This window comes from Anoplolepis gracilipes, chromosome 15 (assembly GCF_047496725.1).
Source record: "Anoplolepis gracilipes chromosome 15, ASM4749672v1, whole genome shotgun sequence".
In the NCBI taxonomy this organism is placed as follows: domain Eukaryota; kingdom Metazoa; phylum Arthropoda; class Insecta; order Hymenoptera; family Formicidae; genus Anoplolepis; species Anoplolepis gracilipes.
In genome coordinates, this window is record NC_132984.1 from 7,078,469 (window position 1) to 7,096,528 (window position 18,060).

The window sequence follows — 18,060 nt, forward strand, 5'->3', positions numbered from 1 at the left end:
GATTTGCTATTTCTGTTGAACGCAGCCAATGAAAGACAATAACGTTGTCTTTGTCTCTCTTGAAATGCAATATTTGTACGTATACATACACCAATACATTGAATAAGAATTCATTTCTCAATTTTGGTGACAGTGACGCTGGAATTTTCTTGTCGGTCCTGTCGACCTTTAAGGGTCTACTGTCACCAACATTGAGAAATGAATTCTTATTCAATGTATTGGTGTATGTCTGTATACGTACATCATTGCATTTTAAGAGAGACAAAGACGATGTTATTGTCTTTTATTGTCTCTCTTTAGCAAGCGATGCTGCCAACTCAATTTTTTACAATTAGCTGCACTTGCACTTTAGGTACAGATACAATATTCTATTCGGTAATATTTTGCCTCGAAGAAGTATTTCTTTATAATACTTTTTTTGCTACATTCCTTGTAAAGTTTATTATCCCGCTAAAGAGCCGGATTTTGCATTTTGGCTTTTAAAAAATTTATAATAATTACAATCGGTGCACCTGGTCTATATACTTCATTCACGATCAGTATACCTTATTCATGTCAATTTTATGAAATTTTATTTTAAGCCTTTTTTCCAAAAAATCGCTCTTTAGCGGGCTGCGAGAAATCCTCCTGAATAAGAATATCATTGTTAAATATGATTCTTTCATATTTATAGCCGAAATATCGTCGAAAAGAATTTGTAGTTTCGAAGTCTCCGCATGAGGTCTCCACCGTGGGTCTTCTCGACCCTTAAGCCGTAAGAAATTAACCAATTACAATTGACTTTAGAGAAGAATAATGAATATGATTAGTTCATTTCTTACGACTTAAGGCTTACTACAGCTATTGTAGACCCGGCCTTAAGCAAAGTACGTTTTATGTAAAAAAAAAAACCTATAATAGCTATTTTTTCGCAAGTGCTTTGCTATATTTATATCAACCAGAAATATTACTGTTGTTAACGGTCATACCACGTTGTAAAGCACCAGTTCTCGTCTGATCACTGAAGTTAAGCAACATTGGGCATGGTCAGTACTTAGATGGGTGACCGCTTGGTCTCCACCGTGGGTCTTCTCGACCCTTAAGCCGTAAGAAATTAACCAATTACAATTGACTTTAGAGAAGAATAATGAATATGATTAGTTCATTTCTTACGACTTAAGGCTTACTACAGCTATTGTAGACCCGGCCTTAAGCAAAGTACGTTTTATGTAAAAAAAAAACCTATAATAGCTATTTTTTCACAAGTGCTTTGCTATATTTATATCAACCAGAAATATTACTGTTGTTAACGGTCATACCACGTTGTAAAGCACCAGTTCTCGTCCGATCACTGAAGTTAAGCAACATTGGGCATGGTCAGTACTTAGATGGGTGACCGCTTGGGAACACCATGTGCTGTTAACACTCCTCTTTTTTGCAAATTTAAATATTGATATATTTTTTTGTTTTAAATACATACTTAAATTATTGTGAAAATTAAAATTTATTTTATTAATAGTTGTCTTGAAATTTTTAAATTATAAATAAATATATAGAATGTTTCATAAAACCTTTCGATTAAAATAATATAGTACTATTATTACGAAGAGCAAAGAGTCTCTGAATATATATGTAATAAAGGTGGATATGTTCTTAATTTTTTGTAATGCGATTCACTTACAATTAGTAGAACCGGCTACAATGAATTTATACTTGTGGCTATGCTTATGTATTTTTATATAGATTGGAAATTCAGATACCGTACGTATGCGCTATGGTATCTGGCCTTCTGCTTACGGCTTCTGCAATTTTATGTGCTTCCACCTTAATTTGAATAACCAATATGCTAAATAAAGTGTTTTTCAATTTTCCAAACATGCTTCTCGATTAGTGCTTTTTGGATGTCCTCAATCGTGTTAAATCGGTTTTCTTTCAATTGCAACCTTATCTTATTTGGAAAAAGAAAATAGTCTGGCGAACGTTTCCGTCTTATTCAAACTTTTAATTGCAACATGTTGAAAAATTTAGTCCGGGAACTTTCGGGACGCACTTTTGTATATACACAGGATGTTCAAAAAGTGTTGAAAGCGCTTAATATTACGAAAAGTATGTATTTTTGAAAAAATTTCTTGTACTTTTTGAACATCCTGTATGTATGTGTGTGTGTGTGTGTGTGTATATATATATATATATGTGTATATATATATATATATGTACAATATATATATTAAAACAAACTAAATGCGTACGTAAACTAAACAAAAACCAACCGGAAAAATAAGTCTAAAATATTTTAGTTTATTGCTCGGTCTAGGTCTATGGTGTTAGCAGAGAGAAACCTGAGAGGCGCCATGAGCCCGTTTTTCTTAAGACGCTTTTAAGAGATAATAAGAGATAAATAATCAAAATTCAAAGCAATTTCAGCAATCAAATATAATCAAGCTCAATTCAGCTTCGCATATCGCACGAGTAGTATAAGATTAAAACAAGAATATCTAAAATAAATAGCTAGTCTCTTTTCTGTATAATAGTGCTGTAACTATTTGCTACTCTCAAATTCATATAAAGTAATACAGTTTATAAGGATTGTGTACTCAGATCTCTACATATATAGACTTATGATACTATTTTATCCATCACAAGTTTACTAATTATAAGTTTACAATGGTACAGCATGCATTATACCACATTATACTGTTTAAGATATAACAGTACTTTCCTCTGCTATAGGTCACGTTCCTTGTGGTTGTACTCTTATATTTTATTACATTCATATATTATAACGAAATTTTAAATATAATTCTAAATATTCAAAACTACTTATGTAATTCATATATTTCTATCATAGTCTGATTTTTAAAAAGTTATTTCTGTAAGGAAATCATTGCGTTGAACACCACGGATGGGAGCTCCCCAAGAGGAGAATCTCTGCTGCTCCGATAGCGCCGTCGTATCGACCACAAACGCGCAGCACGCAGGAACGAGATCCACATGATCATGCGCTAAACAATCGATAATGTCGATAGCCAATACGGTAGAATAATTTAAACCGACCATACCGTAAGTCTTACGTAACGCTTAAAAATCGGCCTCCTCTTAAGTGGAAAAATAGATAAAAAGACTAACGGCCAGTAAACTCGTGCTCCGTTCGAAGCGTCTACGTATTGTAAAACTTCTCTGAATAAATCGTTACTTGGTGGTAATCGAAGCCTTTATTCGTTATCCTTTCCTGACCGCGAGTTCCCGGACCTTCGGTCTGTAATTGTGTCCGCGCATCAAAAGAAAATTGACTATCGCAAATAGTAAGCGGTTCGAGCTGACGTTCGTAAATTTAACGCGTCAAATTTGACTTTTTAGTGCGGATAACTTAATTATCTTACATTTCTTTTAATTATCATCCGCGTCATCATCATCGTCAGATATATACTTCTTAGTAACTCTCTTTTTACGACCGCCTCTTCCTTCGCCTTTTCTTCCTTTCAGTTTAATTTTCATTCTTACACTAGAATCTGCGTCAGAACCTTCGCCATCTGCATAAGAAAAAGAAAAGATTGAAAAAAAAGAAATAGCATCTCGTAGTCATTTAAATTTTAGCTTTTGTTGAACGATTACATGATATAAACAAGTACAGCACATACCTTTAGCATCTCCATCGGAATTATTACCCTCCTCTTCAAGACGCTGACGCGCATTTGTAAAAACAGATTGCAATACTATCGAATCTTTGTGAATCAAAGATGCTTCTTCGTTATAAATTTGAGCATTCTTACAAAGTTGCATAAAATCCGTTTCAAGCTCGTCTAAGTCAGCATACTTGAATAAATAAAATTATCAAATTATACATGCATATTTAATACAAATATATAAGAAAGAATATACGATATATAGAATTTACTTACTTTGCCTTCCTTGATTTTCTCCAGCAATGTATTAATAGCCAAAGGTTTCTTAATAATTTCGTAATAATCTGGTAATTTCCTTCGAGAGGGTAATGTCATAAAAAATTTGCTCAATAATCGACTGTCACTGCTATCCGTATAATTAACGACTAATGTAATTAATTTCTTCATAGTTCGCTTCATTTTAGGATCGACTAAAGAACCGCTTCCTCTTCGTTTTTTCGGCATAGACTCGTCATCTTCCTCGCCCTTCTTCTTTCGCTTTCGTGTCTTTTTCTTCTTTTTATCGTCTTCCTCTTCCTCTTCATACTCGGCACCATCATCGTCGATCGCCTTCAACCATTCTTCCTCGGTTAAACTATCCGTATAATCGACTTCTTTACGTTGCCTCGATCCTCTTCCGAGGAATCTGTCTTCATCCTTTTCATAGGTCCATCTTTCCACCTCCTCGTCGTCTTTCACTAACCAATCAGGCAACTCAGCTTCCTCCAGTAACCGTGATTTGCGATTAGGACCCAATGCAGCCTCCCCGCGTCGCCGTTCCAAATCTAATTTCTGAAATATCTCAAATTCACCTTCTGACCTAGCGATCATTTGATTCACTGTTTCATCGTCGGGCACTTCGTTTTCTTCCTCATCATCAGCGTCGTCTTGATGTAAAATATTTTGAAGGAACTGTTCTTGCTGCGATTCGGTGGACTCATGATTAAACATACCAGCTTGAATAGCCTTCTCGTCCATGTTTAGCTTATATCTGCCTGTTGCTAATATTCGCTCTTCGACAGAATTGACAGTAATCAATCGGAGCACGCGCACTTCGTTTTTTTGCCCAATTCTGTGCGCTCTGTCTTGAGCTTGCAAATCCTGCAAATGAGTATTATATTACATTCAAATTTAACTTCGCTTTAATCGACATTATATTTTATACATGATATCACGTACCTGGTGAGGATTCCAATCGGAATCGAAAATGATAACGGTATCGGCAGCCTGAAGATTCAAACCGAGACCACCTGCACGTGTGGATAATAGAAAAAGAAAGTATTCTGAACCGGGATCATTAAATTTCTTTAACAGATCTGCTCTGTCTTCTGCTTTTGTTGTACCATCCAATCTCAGATACGTGAATCCACGCCAACTCAGATAATCTTCCATAATTGTCATTAATTGTGTCATTTGACAAAACAATAATACTCTATGATTCGTAGCCTTCAGCTTGGGAAGAATACGATCGAGAAGTTCAAATTTTCCAGATGCACGATATAGGTCGGGACTGACAACAAAAAAAATTGAGTAAATATTCAAAAATAAATATAAAATAAATATTAAAATAATAATAATAATGTAATATAATGTAATATAAAATCAATAAAAATATTAAATATTAAAAAATCAAATAAATATTTTAAGTTCTTCGAAAAAACCATCGAGATAATAATTACCCAGTAATAACACCCGAGTCTGGTGTTCCTACGTGTTCGCAATATTTCTCTTCTATAGCTTGGAACATAAATGGATGATTGCATAATTTTCTCAGCTGTACGATTGTATTCTTAAGAGCTCTAGTACCGCCCTTTCCTTGCTTTCCTTTTTCTGATCCATCGGTTAGCAGTACACTCTTACTCTGCATGTGTCTATAATATAAAAAGAGTATTTTCGCCAATATATTTACATGCAAACTTCATAATATTTAGAAGCATACAGACATCGTAAATTAACGTACTTGTAAAGAACTTTTTGTAGGCCAGACATGTCGCATTTAATGATGTATTCCACTTTATCGGGCAACTGCGACTCTACTTCTTTCTTCAAGCGTCTTAGCAAAAAAGGTCGCAAGACTTTGTGTAAACGACGAATAATCAAAATAGTTTCTTCTTCATTGAGTTCCACCTATAAAACAGCATAGTGACAGCAATGTTAAACAAAAATATATTGTAAAAGTATTGAATCTACTTTACGCTTGCAAAATATACTTGCCTTCTCGCCGGTAGTGGCGAAAGGAGCATTGAACCACTGTTCGAACGTACTACAGGATTTGAAGATCGAAGGCAACAAGAAATTCAAAAGAGCCCACAGTTCTGGCAGTTTGTTTTGCAATGGTGTGCCGGTTAATAATAGTCGATGAGGGGCCAAATAATGCGTATTTAATACTTGGGTAAGCTTGCAATGACGATTTTTCATTCTATGTCCTTCGTCGATAATCATATACTTCCATTGTAATTTTGCTAACACACCCTTATCTTTTATAACATATTCATAAGTTGTTAATAGAACATTAAACTTTCTGGCTCGCATTTGAGATTGTATTGCTCTTCTGTCAGCTGGAGAACCTTTATATGATACCACGACGACACTCGGTGCCCATTTTTCAAATTCGAGAACCCAATTCGACAATGTCCTAGAAACAGTATGTTAGATACGTTATAAATAGGATTTATAAGAATTAGAGTTTAGGTATAGAAGAAACTTACGATAATGGAACAATGATTAGGAATGGACCATTGACTTTCTTCTTTTCCATAAGATATGTTACCAAAGCAATAGTCTGAATTGTTTTACCGAGACCCATCTCGTCTGCCAAAATGCCATTCAAATTGTTGTTAAATAATGAAACTAACCATTCCAATCCCTAAAATCATTGATTAAATTCTTTAATTCATAGAAAAAAAACACAGTAGGAAATATATTATGAAATTAAAATCAGAATGATTAAAATACCTTGATTTGATATTCTTTTAGGTTTCCATTCATCATAATACTTGGTTGTTCCGTAACCACTTCGTGAACAGTATGAGCAATACTATAGTACGTCTGTTCCTCTGTTTTATATTCGTCATCCTCCACTTTTGCCTTGTGTATCGTCTTTTTTACTTTTTCTTCTTCAGAATCACCCCTAGATTTATCCTTGCCTATAATTCGCATTTCGTAAATCAAGTTAGTAAAAATACAATCTGTGTACAAAAGTTTACAAAGATAAGAAACTTACTGTCAGATTTCTCTTCGCTTCCGTTATCATCTTTATCATCTTCATCATCTTCTTCATCATCTTCACTTTCTGACTCAATTGGCTCCCATCCGGGATGAGTCTCCAAGAACGCCGACAGTTGACTCATCAATGGTGCTTCATCGCCTGTTAATGTGCGACCAGTGGCCGTATCTATTACACCGATACGAGTATCATCATTGGCACCACCATCTTCAGCATTCTCGCCATCTTGTAACTTTTTCTTCTTTTGCTATTGTATGTAAAATTTCATTGATATTATAGTTCATATATAATAATCATTATATAATAATAGTTATATTTTTAAAGACATGTAAAAGGCGCTTATACGTTACCTTTTTACGCTTTTGTTCCCCAACTTGCTTTCTCTTTTGCTCAATTTTGTGCTGCTTAACCATTTCCGTCAAATTACTGATGTATTCGTCCGTTTGAGATAGTAAGAAAGCTAAACGTTTGTCTTTCTTCTGATCAATCAATTTTCTGTATCCTTCTTCGTCTTCCGCCATAAGCCGACGCATACGCTCCTTCTCGATGCGTTCCTGTTCTTTTTTCTGTTCCCGTTCAGCATTTGCATGATAATTGAGCACTGCTTTGTTAAACCTAGCCAACTTTGCGACATTGTTGCGATGAAATTCTTTGAAGTCTTTGCCATGTTGCAGAACAGAATTAAGAAATTCCTATAAACATAATCATGCATATATTTCGTTCATTAATAACAGTATTGATATATTATATTGATAATCTTTTATTTTATATAATTTAAATATGGATAAACTTACTTGATGTTTCTGTCTCCGTTTACGTTCTGCTTCCAATTTCTGTTGCTTCTCTAATTTCTCAGTAGCTCTAGCTTCGCGCAATCCTTGCCGTTTCGTACGTTTATAAGCTTTCACATTCACTGCGGTTTCCAAAGTAGTGTCTTTTCGAGTACACACTATTATCTACGAAAAAAAAAAATTAATAAAGAAAATTTAAAAAAGAATATAAATAAAAAAAATCCTTTTAATTTTGTACATAAAATGATACAGATCTATAAAATAGATTACAATAGATACCTCTGTTCTTAATTGCCTCTGGAAGTTCAATACTTTGAGCATACGCAGTTCGATCTGAGCTTGTATACGAAGATCTTCTGGCATATTTGTTGGTAGATTACTAAGTTGATCCATTCTAAGCGATATACGAACTGCTACTCTGTTTATCAAGTGCAAAGTTTATTGTTATTATTTATGCTTTACTGATAAATATATTGCAATAAACCATATGTTCCTACAAGTTTGTTTCTATACCTGTTCTCTCGTTCTTGCAATATTACCAACGAATCTAATCCAACGGGTTTTGTCACGCTCGATACTCGATTTGTCTTAGTGCCAGGCTGAAGTTGTTGCTGTTGCGGCGTTTGACAATCGGGTCTAGGAGTGGGACCTGCGGGACTAGTAACATTCGGACCTGGTATTTGTGGCCCAGCTGTTGTAGCAGGGCCTTGAGACTGATCTATAGGGCGTTGACCCATCCCTGGAGGAGGAGGAGCGCCTCCAAATCCGTCTTAAATCAGGATCATTCTACCCTATACTTTTGTAAATACAACAGTCACATCCAACTTTTATTTATTTTTTTATTACATAGTCTACAAATGTTGTAAGCATTAATCTATCGGTAAGCATAATCTTTCCATAATTGCATAATATAATAGATTGAAAACAAGTTAATGCCGCAAATATCTTTAATAATGCAACACGCATTTAAAAGCGCTTGAAATAAAATATTGCTATAGGAACATCATATACAAATTTCTAGTATGTTACAGACGATAGAAAATACACAAGGCAGCTCATATTAATATTTACGTATACTTTTATAATCTTAAAGACATACAATATATGTAAAAATAAAAGCAAACATATATAAAATAGAGAAATAAAAAAATATCGATTAAAAAGATTCTATATTATAAATAAACAAAATAAACTCATGTGGCAGAAAGCGATATAAAAGATGGAGTAGTCACCCAGAATGCATAAGTTATATTGAAATACTTATGGAAACTCACCCTGTGCAGCTACTGCAACTTGTTGAGGTACTGGCCGATTTCTTGCCAACAATCTATATGCCATTATTTGAGCTCTGCAAATGTAAATTAAGGATGCCGAATTTTAAGAATAGCGTACGTAGAGAAGATATTTATTTATATTTATTATTTTAGTGAACTTGTTATAAATATTTTTATAAATATAATATGTATATGCAAATCCTAAAATTATAAATACATATAACAGCAATAATTTATCTAAAAGATTTATATTTTACAAAATTCAAATGATACAAATATATCCATATTTTTATCGTCATATTTCCTTCATGTATATGTATCTTTATCATATTTTCATCCAGTTCATTAATTTTTGCATTTCTATTTCGATTCCATAATTGTCGAATCTTTCTTCATATTTTTTTCATATTGTTATAAACTTATATTATTAATCTACATGTAATATAGTTACTAAGACATACCGTAATTGCTGCAATTGTGATGAACTAAAGGCTTGTTTCTCTATGCCACTTCCTTGACGTTGAGCTCTTAAAGCTAACAATTGATTGTACCGTGGGTCTTCTTGTAGCCCTTTTTCTTCCATAGAATCAATCGCTTTTTGGAGTGCATTCAGATTTTCTTGTCCTGGTCCAGGAAGTCCTGTAGGCCCAGTAGGTCCGATTTGTCCACTTCCAGTTTGACTCATCTGATTTACTGGAGCACCTGATCCTATTGGTGCTGTACTACCAAAAACTTGACCTTGATTTTGATTACCAGGACTTATTTGAGTGATAGGAGACTGATTGGTCGGACCGTTAGAACCCATTTGCCCACTCACGTTTATATGACCAATTTGATTATTTGGACCACATGGTCCCATTTGACTACTTGGTCCCCCAGGCCTCATTTGATTGCTCAGAGCGTTCGAACCCATTTGAGCGCCCGGGCCTCCTTGCATCATTTGTCCTGGACCGGAAGATGGAATTTGTCCTGCTGGTCCCATGTGATCAGCGGAGCCGCTTTCTGGTCCCATTTGACCTCCGGGACCATTTTCGGGTGCCATTTGGCCGCCTGGTCCGCTATTGGCATTCATTTGCGCGCCAGGACCGTTGCCTAATCCCATCTGTCCTTCAGAACCACTTCCAGGACCTGTGGCGCCCAATTGTCCACCAAATCCAGTAGCTACACCTACATTGGTAAGTCCATTAGCCCCACTCGCCGGACCTATAGAAACCGGTCCACTAATTGTCATTGGCATGCTTCCTGGACTACTTCCCGTACCCATCTGTCCGAGGGTCGGTCCCATTTGACCGACGGGACCACTTCCTGATTCCATTTGTCCGCCTGGACCGCCAGGGCCCATTTGATTGCTTGGTGCACCTGGTCCCATTTCGCTGCCTGGTGTTGTAGATCCCATTTGATTTCCTGGTCCGTCAGGCCCAATTTGTCCGTTTGGTGCATTCATTCTCATTTGTCCGAGTGGTCTGCTTATGCCCATCTGCGTAAGTCCGTTCGGACCCATCTGCGACGATTCATTATGATCCATTTGTCCGGGTCCGTTTGGTCCAATTTGTCTTATCGATACTACAGAACCCATTTGCGTTTGGCTTATGGGTATCATCTGATTTGGACCACCCGGACCCATTTGATTTGGACCACCTGGACTTATATTATGTCCTGCGAGACCACTCGCGGGCATCTGACCGGGAGCACCCGGACCCATGTGACTGCTTGTACCGATTGCATTTATATATGTGAATACTGGCGAACCGCTTGTGTTTATATAACTTGGAATTGAAGGACCAGGATTTATGTGACCACCCGATCCTGGAGATCCACTAGTATTTATGTGACCCGGTTTAGAAGAACCGCTCGCGTTCATATGTCCTGATCCAGGCAGTCCACTGGCGATCATATGTCCTGATACTGAAAGTCCTGCGCCGCTCATGTGTCCCGGTCCGGGGGGCCCGCCTGTAGTTATGTAGCCTGGACCTGGTGGGCCGCCTGTGTTCATGTGACTTGGAAGTCTGTCCATGTGTCCAGGTCCGGGTCCTCCAGAAACCATTTGCGAGCTCTGGGGACCTGCGGTACCCATTTGTCCTGGTCCACCTTGTCTCATGTGAGGACCGCTGGGAGAATCTCCGCCTTGTACCATGTGAGATGGACCCATTTGTCCAGAGCCTCCTGGTCCCATCTGTCCAAGACCCATCTGACCAGATCCACCAGGTCCCATTTGTCCGGGTCCGCCAGGACCCATCTGTCCAGGTCCATTAGAACTCATTTGATTCGGGCCAGCTTGCATCATGTGCGATCCACTTTGTGGTCCATTTGGACCCATTTGACCGGGCACCATTGGTCCTCCGGGACCTTGTTGAGAAGTAGGTACCTGCCCGACTGGACCCTGATTCTGTAAAAAAAAATTTCACGTAAGCTATAACACTTTAAAGTAAAAAATACTGAAAATTGAACATAAATTTCAGTTATTTAATTTCAGTATAACTGACTCATACAAAATTTTCTTTAATATTGTATCTTAATATTATATGTATGATATATCGTAATATATTCTATAAGTTTGGATATATGTGATAAAAATAAGGTACGTATAAAAAAATATTTTTAATAAAAAAATCAAAAATTAATTGCGTAAAGATAATAATAACCAATTTTTGCAAATAGTTTAGCGCCTATAAAAATTAGTGAAAACTTCTAAAAACGATAAGAACCAAAATGTATTTATCGCGCGTTATGATGAATATATATATATCCCGAGATACGATGATAGGGATAATTTCTATTAACAAAAATCAATGACAATCAACGAGATAATTTCACGCTGAGACATCGAAAAGCACGTAGACAGATGCAAGTAACGTGTAAAGGATACCGATACACCAGTTCGAGCATTAAATTATTTTTTTATTACAATCATATGAGCGCGCACATCCAGACATCCAGCAGGGTTATTCTGTAACTTTTAACGCATGCGTTACGATATGGCTATCCTTTTCTTACTTATTAAGAAAGAAAAAACAAGCGATATCGTAACGCATACGTTAAAAATTACAGAATAGCCCTGCAGGTCTCGTTCACGCCGTCGAACGAGTGATGTCACGTTCTTGGAGCATGTTCCATCAGTACCAATTTCGGTTATCATAGAAGACAATGACTAACAGCGGAACAGTTGATACTGTTTAACGTTTTATTTGTTGTAATTTGCGCAACAAGCTTCCGGTAATACAAGAATGCCTTGATAAAAATATTATAAAATATTATAAAATCTTTCGTAAAATCTTCTCGACACATTTTTCGATTTTTTGAAATCGTTTTTTTCCCTCAAAATTTCTTAATTTGCGTGTTATAATTTTCTTATTTTCAATCTCTCTCGTCGTTTCAATAATAATAGAAACATACTAAATTCTGATTTAAAACTCGATATTGAGATATGTTATAGTTAATAAATATACAAAGTGTCCATTTTAAGTGTCCACCCCAAATATCTCTCTTATCTTTGATTTTAGAGAAAAATGGTTCAGACTTGTGTTGTATGGTTTCGAGGGGGCCATAAGATGGTACCATTGGTTTGACCTTGAAGAGTCATTTGAAGGTCACGTGAAAGTTACCTCAATTTTTTTAAGTGGCACCCCCTATTTTTTATTACATATTCTTATAGCTTACTTCGAGAACTTTCCAAAACACTAAAATAAAATATTTTTTTATTAAATACTTTTCGAGTTATAATAAGGCTTCAAAGGTGCAATATTTTGATAAAATACAAACTATCTCGTAAAATATTCATTTTTCGATTATCTTACTCTAATACTTTCATGCACAGAATAATGAGACAAATCAATTGGCGTAATTAAAACAGATAATTATGTTAAAGTAAAAATGTGTAACTGCTAGTTGTAAATTCAGATTTTTTCTTAAATATAACTATGTGTTTTAATTACGCCAATTGATTCATCTCATTATTCTCTGCATAAAAGTATTAGCATAAAATAATCGAAAAATGAATATTTTACGAGATATCTTGTATTTTATGTCAAAATATTGCAACTTTAAAGCCTTATAATTCGAAAAGTACGCAATAAAAAAACATTTAATTATAGTGTTTTGGAAAGTTCTCGAGGTAAGCTACAAGAATATGTAATAAAAAATGATGGGTGCCATTTAAAAAAATTGAGGTAACCTTCACGTGATCTTCAAGTGACTATCCAAGGTCAAACCAATAGTACCATTTTATATCCCCCTCGAAACTATATAACGCATGTCTGAACCATTTTTCTCTAAAATAAAAAATAAGAAAGATATTTGGGATGGACACTTAAAATGGGACACCCTGTATAAAGATTTGACTGTACAGACATAAGATATTTTTACAATTTATAAAAATGTTCTCATAACGTATCGCCTCTAACTTTGAGATAATAATTATTTCTTTTTTTTCTATGGGATATTTTCAGATAATTATAATCAAATACGTATTTATCTATACAATTTAATAATAAAACGAACTTGCTCCGACATTGCGTGAAAATTTTAGAAAAAAAGATATTATCGATGTAACGGTATAATTTCTTCAAAATGTTATGCAACGTCGTGCTTTTTTATTACAATTGAAAAAACGAAAAATTTTATCTTGAAATCGTGCTTTAATTTAAAGCGTAACTAACATAAGTGACACGTCACGGTTAGGTGTCACTAGGGCAGACTTTTCCATAACAAAAATAGCGATGGGGACTTCGACTCTATGTCTAATATGGCACATTACAGAGAGCATGGAAAAGAATCCGAGAGTATTCAATATTCCTATTAAGCCGAGTAGATGCTCATAATAGTGGGAGGGGGTGACAATCGTGCCATTAGAACGACTCTCCCGCGATCCTGACGATACTTTAACTGGAGCGATACGTTTCGTGGTACATTATTTCCAAATTTATTGAAAGAAGCGGCATATCGGAAATTCGAAAAGATTCGTGAAGATGACTACTCAAGAAGAACTCGATTATTGCTACGTTTTGAATCTCATTATAGAATAGGTATACAGTCGGACCTCTTATCCTACGATCCTTTTATATTACGAAACCTCTTATCCTACGACAAAAAATCCTCTCATGCTACGACCGCGAAAGGGGAATTATATCCCCACTTCTCAAATTTACATGACAATATCAGGTCATTAGATTTTCGAACCTTGAGCAGAATTCAGGATTCCAGGACCGCAGATTGCACTTTCGAACCTTAATAACAAAAAAATGTACAATTTACGTAACAATGAGTTTATTTTATTTATTTATTATTATTTGTGATCTGTTTTCGTAATTTATATATTTTGCCTTTATATATATTAGTATATGCATAGTTATAATACAAAGTTTCGCTTTGCACGATTCGGAAATGTTCGGAACCCGAATCTTTCCGAATAGACTGCAAAGTGGAAATAAAGAATCGTTCCTCATTTTGTCGTAGGATCAAAGGTTTTCCAGACCGAAAATGTCGTAGGATGAGAGGTCCGACTGTACATATATATATAACACACTGCTACCATATATAATTCAAATGCGAAACATTAACTTTGATCAGACTATAATATATTTGCCAACAATTGTTTGCCTGTTGCACACAAGCTCATACTGTTTGATATACAACAAAATAATAAGAAAGATGCATTTAAATTTTAAGGATTAAAGTATACACTATCAACATAAATTTAACACGATTCGGCAAAGGATAGCAAATTAGCATCGTAATATCGTTAAATATTGTACTAAAAATATATATATATATATATATATATATATATACAGGGTGTCCCAGAGCATTTGTGCCAATGCTTGTGAGCAGGTAGGGTACAGTAAACTGAGCAAAAAAGTCTTCTACCATTTTACGATTTTCGCATCTTTTTTGCAGCGGGCTTATACTCGCGTCGGATTTGCCGATCTTTGTAAATTAATTTCTCAATAATTATTCCGAAAATCGCAAAATGCTATAAGACTTTTTTGCTCAGTTTACTGTACCCTACCTGCTCACGAGCGTTGGCACAAGTGCTCTGGGACACCCTGTATATGCCTTTGGTTCAGTAACGACCAGAGAAATTATAAATCTCTGAATTGCTATTTACCTTATTTACACTAATGATTTATTCGAGGGAAAGAACCGTAATAATTTCGCAACAAACTGATAAAAAATATTTGATGTATATAAAAAAAATCTATCATTCTCATTGCTTCCAATTTTTTGCAGAACTGGAGAAAACAGTGCAGTTGATTGAGCCAAAAATTATACAACTTATGCATAAAAAACGCAAGGATATTTTTGTCAGCAGAACGAGCGCTATAATCGAGGTTACAAAAGTGTAAATAAAATAATATATATGTATACAATTATAATTGAAATATATAATTATGTATATTTCAGTTATACAATGATAAATTTGTTCCTATCTTAAAAATAGATCGTCTCTGCAAATATCTATATTTCGCATTAAAATAGAGTACTTTTATGTTCTCGATATAATTTTTCTTAAATATTAAAATTCACAAATTTATGTTCACATAATTTACAGTGAACGCGTAATGATGTTGCAATATATAATCACTGTACTCGTTCGCAAATTATATGCTCTATCTCTATAATGTAAGCGCGATATTAAATTAAGAGAGAGATTATTTTTTATAGTAAAAATATATATTTTTATATTATATAAATTCAGAACGAGAACCCTTAGATCGGCCGCACTAAGCATGGCGTACATAGCGCGGGGTGCAGCAGACCCCTATTAAGTTAGCCCCTTCCCCCCCACCAGAGCAAATTAATTAAACTAATATTAAAATTAGGTGCTAATTAGGTGCTGAAGTCTGAAATTAAGTGGTCAAACCGTTTGGCAGAAAATTAAATTTATATTGGATGGAGCTGACTTAACGTTAAGTTGGCCCCCCATTAAGAAAAATATAAATAAAATAATTAAAAAAAAAACAAATACATAATAATTAGGTGCTAATTAGGTGCTCTCAGAAACCATTAAGATATATAAAAAAAAATTTTTTTTAAACCACTTTACTCTTGTAAGTTAGTTGACGTGCCTATGATTTAAGTCCGAAATTCTGCCAAACGGAACGAGCACCTAATTCAGCGTTCACATACCTTAAAATAATATTAATTAAGGAATATTAATAGGCCTATATTCACTTAATGACACCAAGAGTTGTAGCAGCATGTAATCAATAAATTGCACAATTCGTGGATCTTTTCAAGAAAGTCAATTCAGAGATATTTAACAAACTTAAATTGATCACATGCTAACATATATGCAATGTATATTTTATATAACTTATGTTATATAATTGTTCATATATGTCTTTGTGTGCAGACTTAAAGAAGTATTACTAAATGTGACTAAAGAGAGCTGCATTTGTATTTACAATTAAAAGATTATATGTTAAGCATAGTCTACAATAAGACTTTAAGACGTAAGACTGAAGAAATTAATCCATCACAATTGAGTTTAGAAAAGAATCATGAATATGATTGGATAATTTCTTAAGTCTTACATCTTAAAGTCTCAGTGTAGACTATGCTTTAGAACTGTATAAGGGATACATACATTTAATACTTATCTGCTATATTGATGTACTTATTATTTTGATAACTAAAATTAATAAATATTACGTACATCAATAAATCATTATAAATAATAAGTATTGTTTATTCACACCATATATTAAGGGTTCAAATTTATTAGCCTTACAAATGTAACAGAAAAATTCCCCTTTTTGTCTCATAATCTGCATTGAGTATTCCAGGCATACATTATCGTAAATAACAAATGCAACTCTAAAAAAAACACAAAGATATTGTCTTTGATAAATCTATAATACCTGTGGATTCATATTAGGTGGCATCTGCTGCAGGTGAGATTGATAATTCTGTTGCTGAGGTGGAAGTTGTTGCAATGGCTGTGACATAGGTAGTCCTCCTTGTGGTATCAGTGGTCCACCTTGATAACTCTGCGTTGGACTATGAGGATGATTCTGTGGCAGTCCCATTGGACTGCCTTGCGAGTTAGATGGAGAGGGTGCCTGCTGCAAAGGACCAATCGGACTAGGAGCTTGAGGAGGTGGCATAGGCGACGATTGGGGCGAAGGACTCGCCATATTATTATGCTCAAAAGATTCCAGTTTATCCAAGAAAGGGAATTACCTCCTGAAAAGTTGAAGTTAACGTTAGTCTAAGAATATGTCATATGTTTTTGCTCTTTTTCGATACATTTAAATAAATATGAAAAACCTAGTAAAACTATTCTCGACAGATGCAAAAAATTTCCGCGAAAAGTAAAAATCAATCATGCGAGCCGAATGTAAAATATTATATATAAACGAAATAACGAATATTTCTCGCGAGAGAAAAAAGACCCGAGAAATTGCTCGTTGATACTCGAAAAAGAGATATGACAGATTTCATAACCTCTTAAGTCGTCTAATTTAACGATTAATATCTCGCTTCGCGAGACAGAGCGACACTTTTTTCTACCAGATACTTTCATTTCGTGCAAAAACGCATTGAATAAATACAATTTCATCGATATTTGAAGTGCTGTAGCTAAACTGAATAATTACCAAAGAGGTTAATTGAAGATTCCCTAAATCACCAACATAGCTGCAGAGTTTACCTTTGACGTTGTAAATAAAATTACAACGTAGCGATACATATTTAGCACAGAATATGTGTTTATAGTTTATAGTCCTGGTCACAGAGAACCCCACAGAGCCACAGATAGGACTGCCAGAAAGTATTCAGTAGAATCCGCCGCTAGAGCGTGTTGAGATAGCCCAAAATTGCGCGAAAATTTGAAGACCAAAAACCTCTTAAAGGTCGACAGGACTAGCTCCGTACAGTTAGCCAAACCACATTGATTTTTTTATAATTAAAATTAACTAATCGTTTGGTCATCGTTTGGTGATGATTGGTCCAAGATGTACTTTACATACATGCTAGAAAAGAACGCTTAGATGGAAGCGCATAGAGGGACGGGGCTTCGCCCCGTTCTCATGAAAAAATATAACAAAACTTGTGAGCGTAGAAACTAGGCTGACAGTACTGTGTGGAAGTTTCAATGTAAAATTTTAATTCAACCTATGTTCGAACTC

At 35.0% G+C, this 18,060-nt stretch overlaps 1 protein-coding gene and 1 non-coding gene across 3 annotated transcripts; one reads left to right on the forward strand and one right to left on the reverse strand.

Annotated features, from left to right (window-relative positions):
• Window positions 1-1,284: 1,284 nt before the first annotated feature.
• Window positions 1,285-1,404, forward strand: LOC140674330 (5S ribosomal RNA). Its single transcript, XR_012048193.1, has one exon. It is a non-coding gene; the product is annotated as a 5S ribosomal RNA (ribosomal RNA).
• An 853-nt stretch (window positions 1,405-2,257) lies between these two features.
• On the reverse strand, window positions 2,258-17,686 carry LOC140673783 (ATP-dependent helicase brm-like). Of its 2 annotated transcripts, none has more exons than XM_072906941.1 (18): window positions 17,530-17,686; window positions 16,792-17,116; window positions 9,394-11,318; window positions 8,933-9,006; window positions 8,172-8,427; window positions 7,938-8,076; window positions 7,662-7,823; window positions 7,218-7,559; window positions 6,865-7,114; window positions 6,597-6,787; window positions 6,350-6,507; window positions 5,856-6,276; window positions 5,602-5,768; window positions 5,321-5,512; window positions 4,821-5,151; window positions 3,879-4,742; window positions 3,618-3,792; window positions 2,258-3,509 (listed from the first exon to the last, which is right to left on the reverse strand). In XM_072906941.1, the coding sequence occupies exons 2-18, from the start codon at window positions 17,065-17,067 to the stop codon at window positions 3,367-3,369; spliced, it is 6,066 nt and encodes a 2,021-aa protein (XP_072763042.1). In that variant the 5' UTR covers window positions 17,068-17,116; window positions 17,530-17,686; the 3' UTR covers window positions 2,258-3,366. The 2 variants fall into 2 exon arrangements, with proteins under 2 accessions (XP_072763042.1, XP_072763043.1); XM_072906942.1 differs by having other exon boundaries at window positions 17,583-17,680.
• Window positions 17,687-18,060: the final 374 nt, after the last annotated feature.

Excerpts from the sequence above, each read along its gene's own strand:
- LOC140673783 (XM_072906941.1), bottom strand. The coding sequence starts at position 17,067 with ATGGCGAGTCCTTCGCCCCAATCGTCGCCTATGCCACCTCCTCAAGCT. Across the intron at positions 8,428-8,932 it reads AGTTGCAGTAGCTGCACAGG|ACGGATTTGGAGGCGCTCCT; the intron begins GTGAGTTTCCAT and ends TCCTGATTTAAG. Across the intron at positions 5,152-5,320 it reads GACTCGGGTGTTATTACTGG|TCCCGACCTATATCGTGCAT; the intron begins GTAATTATTATC and ends TTTTGTTGTCAG.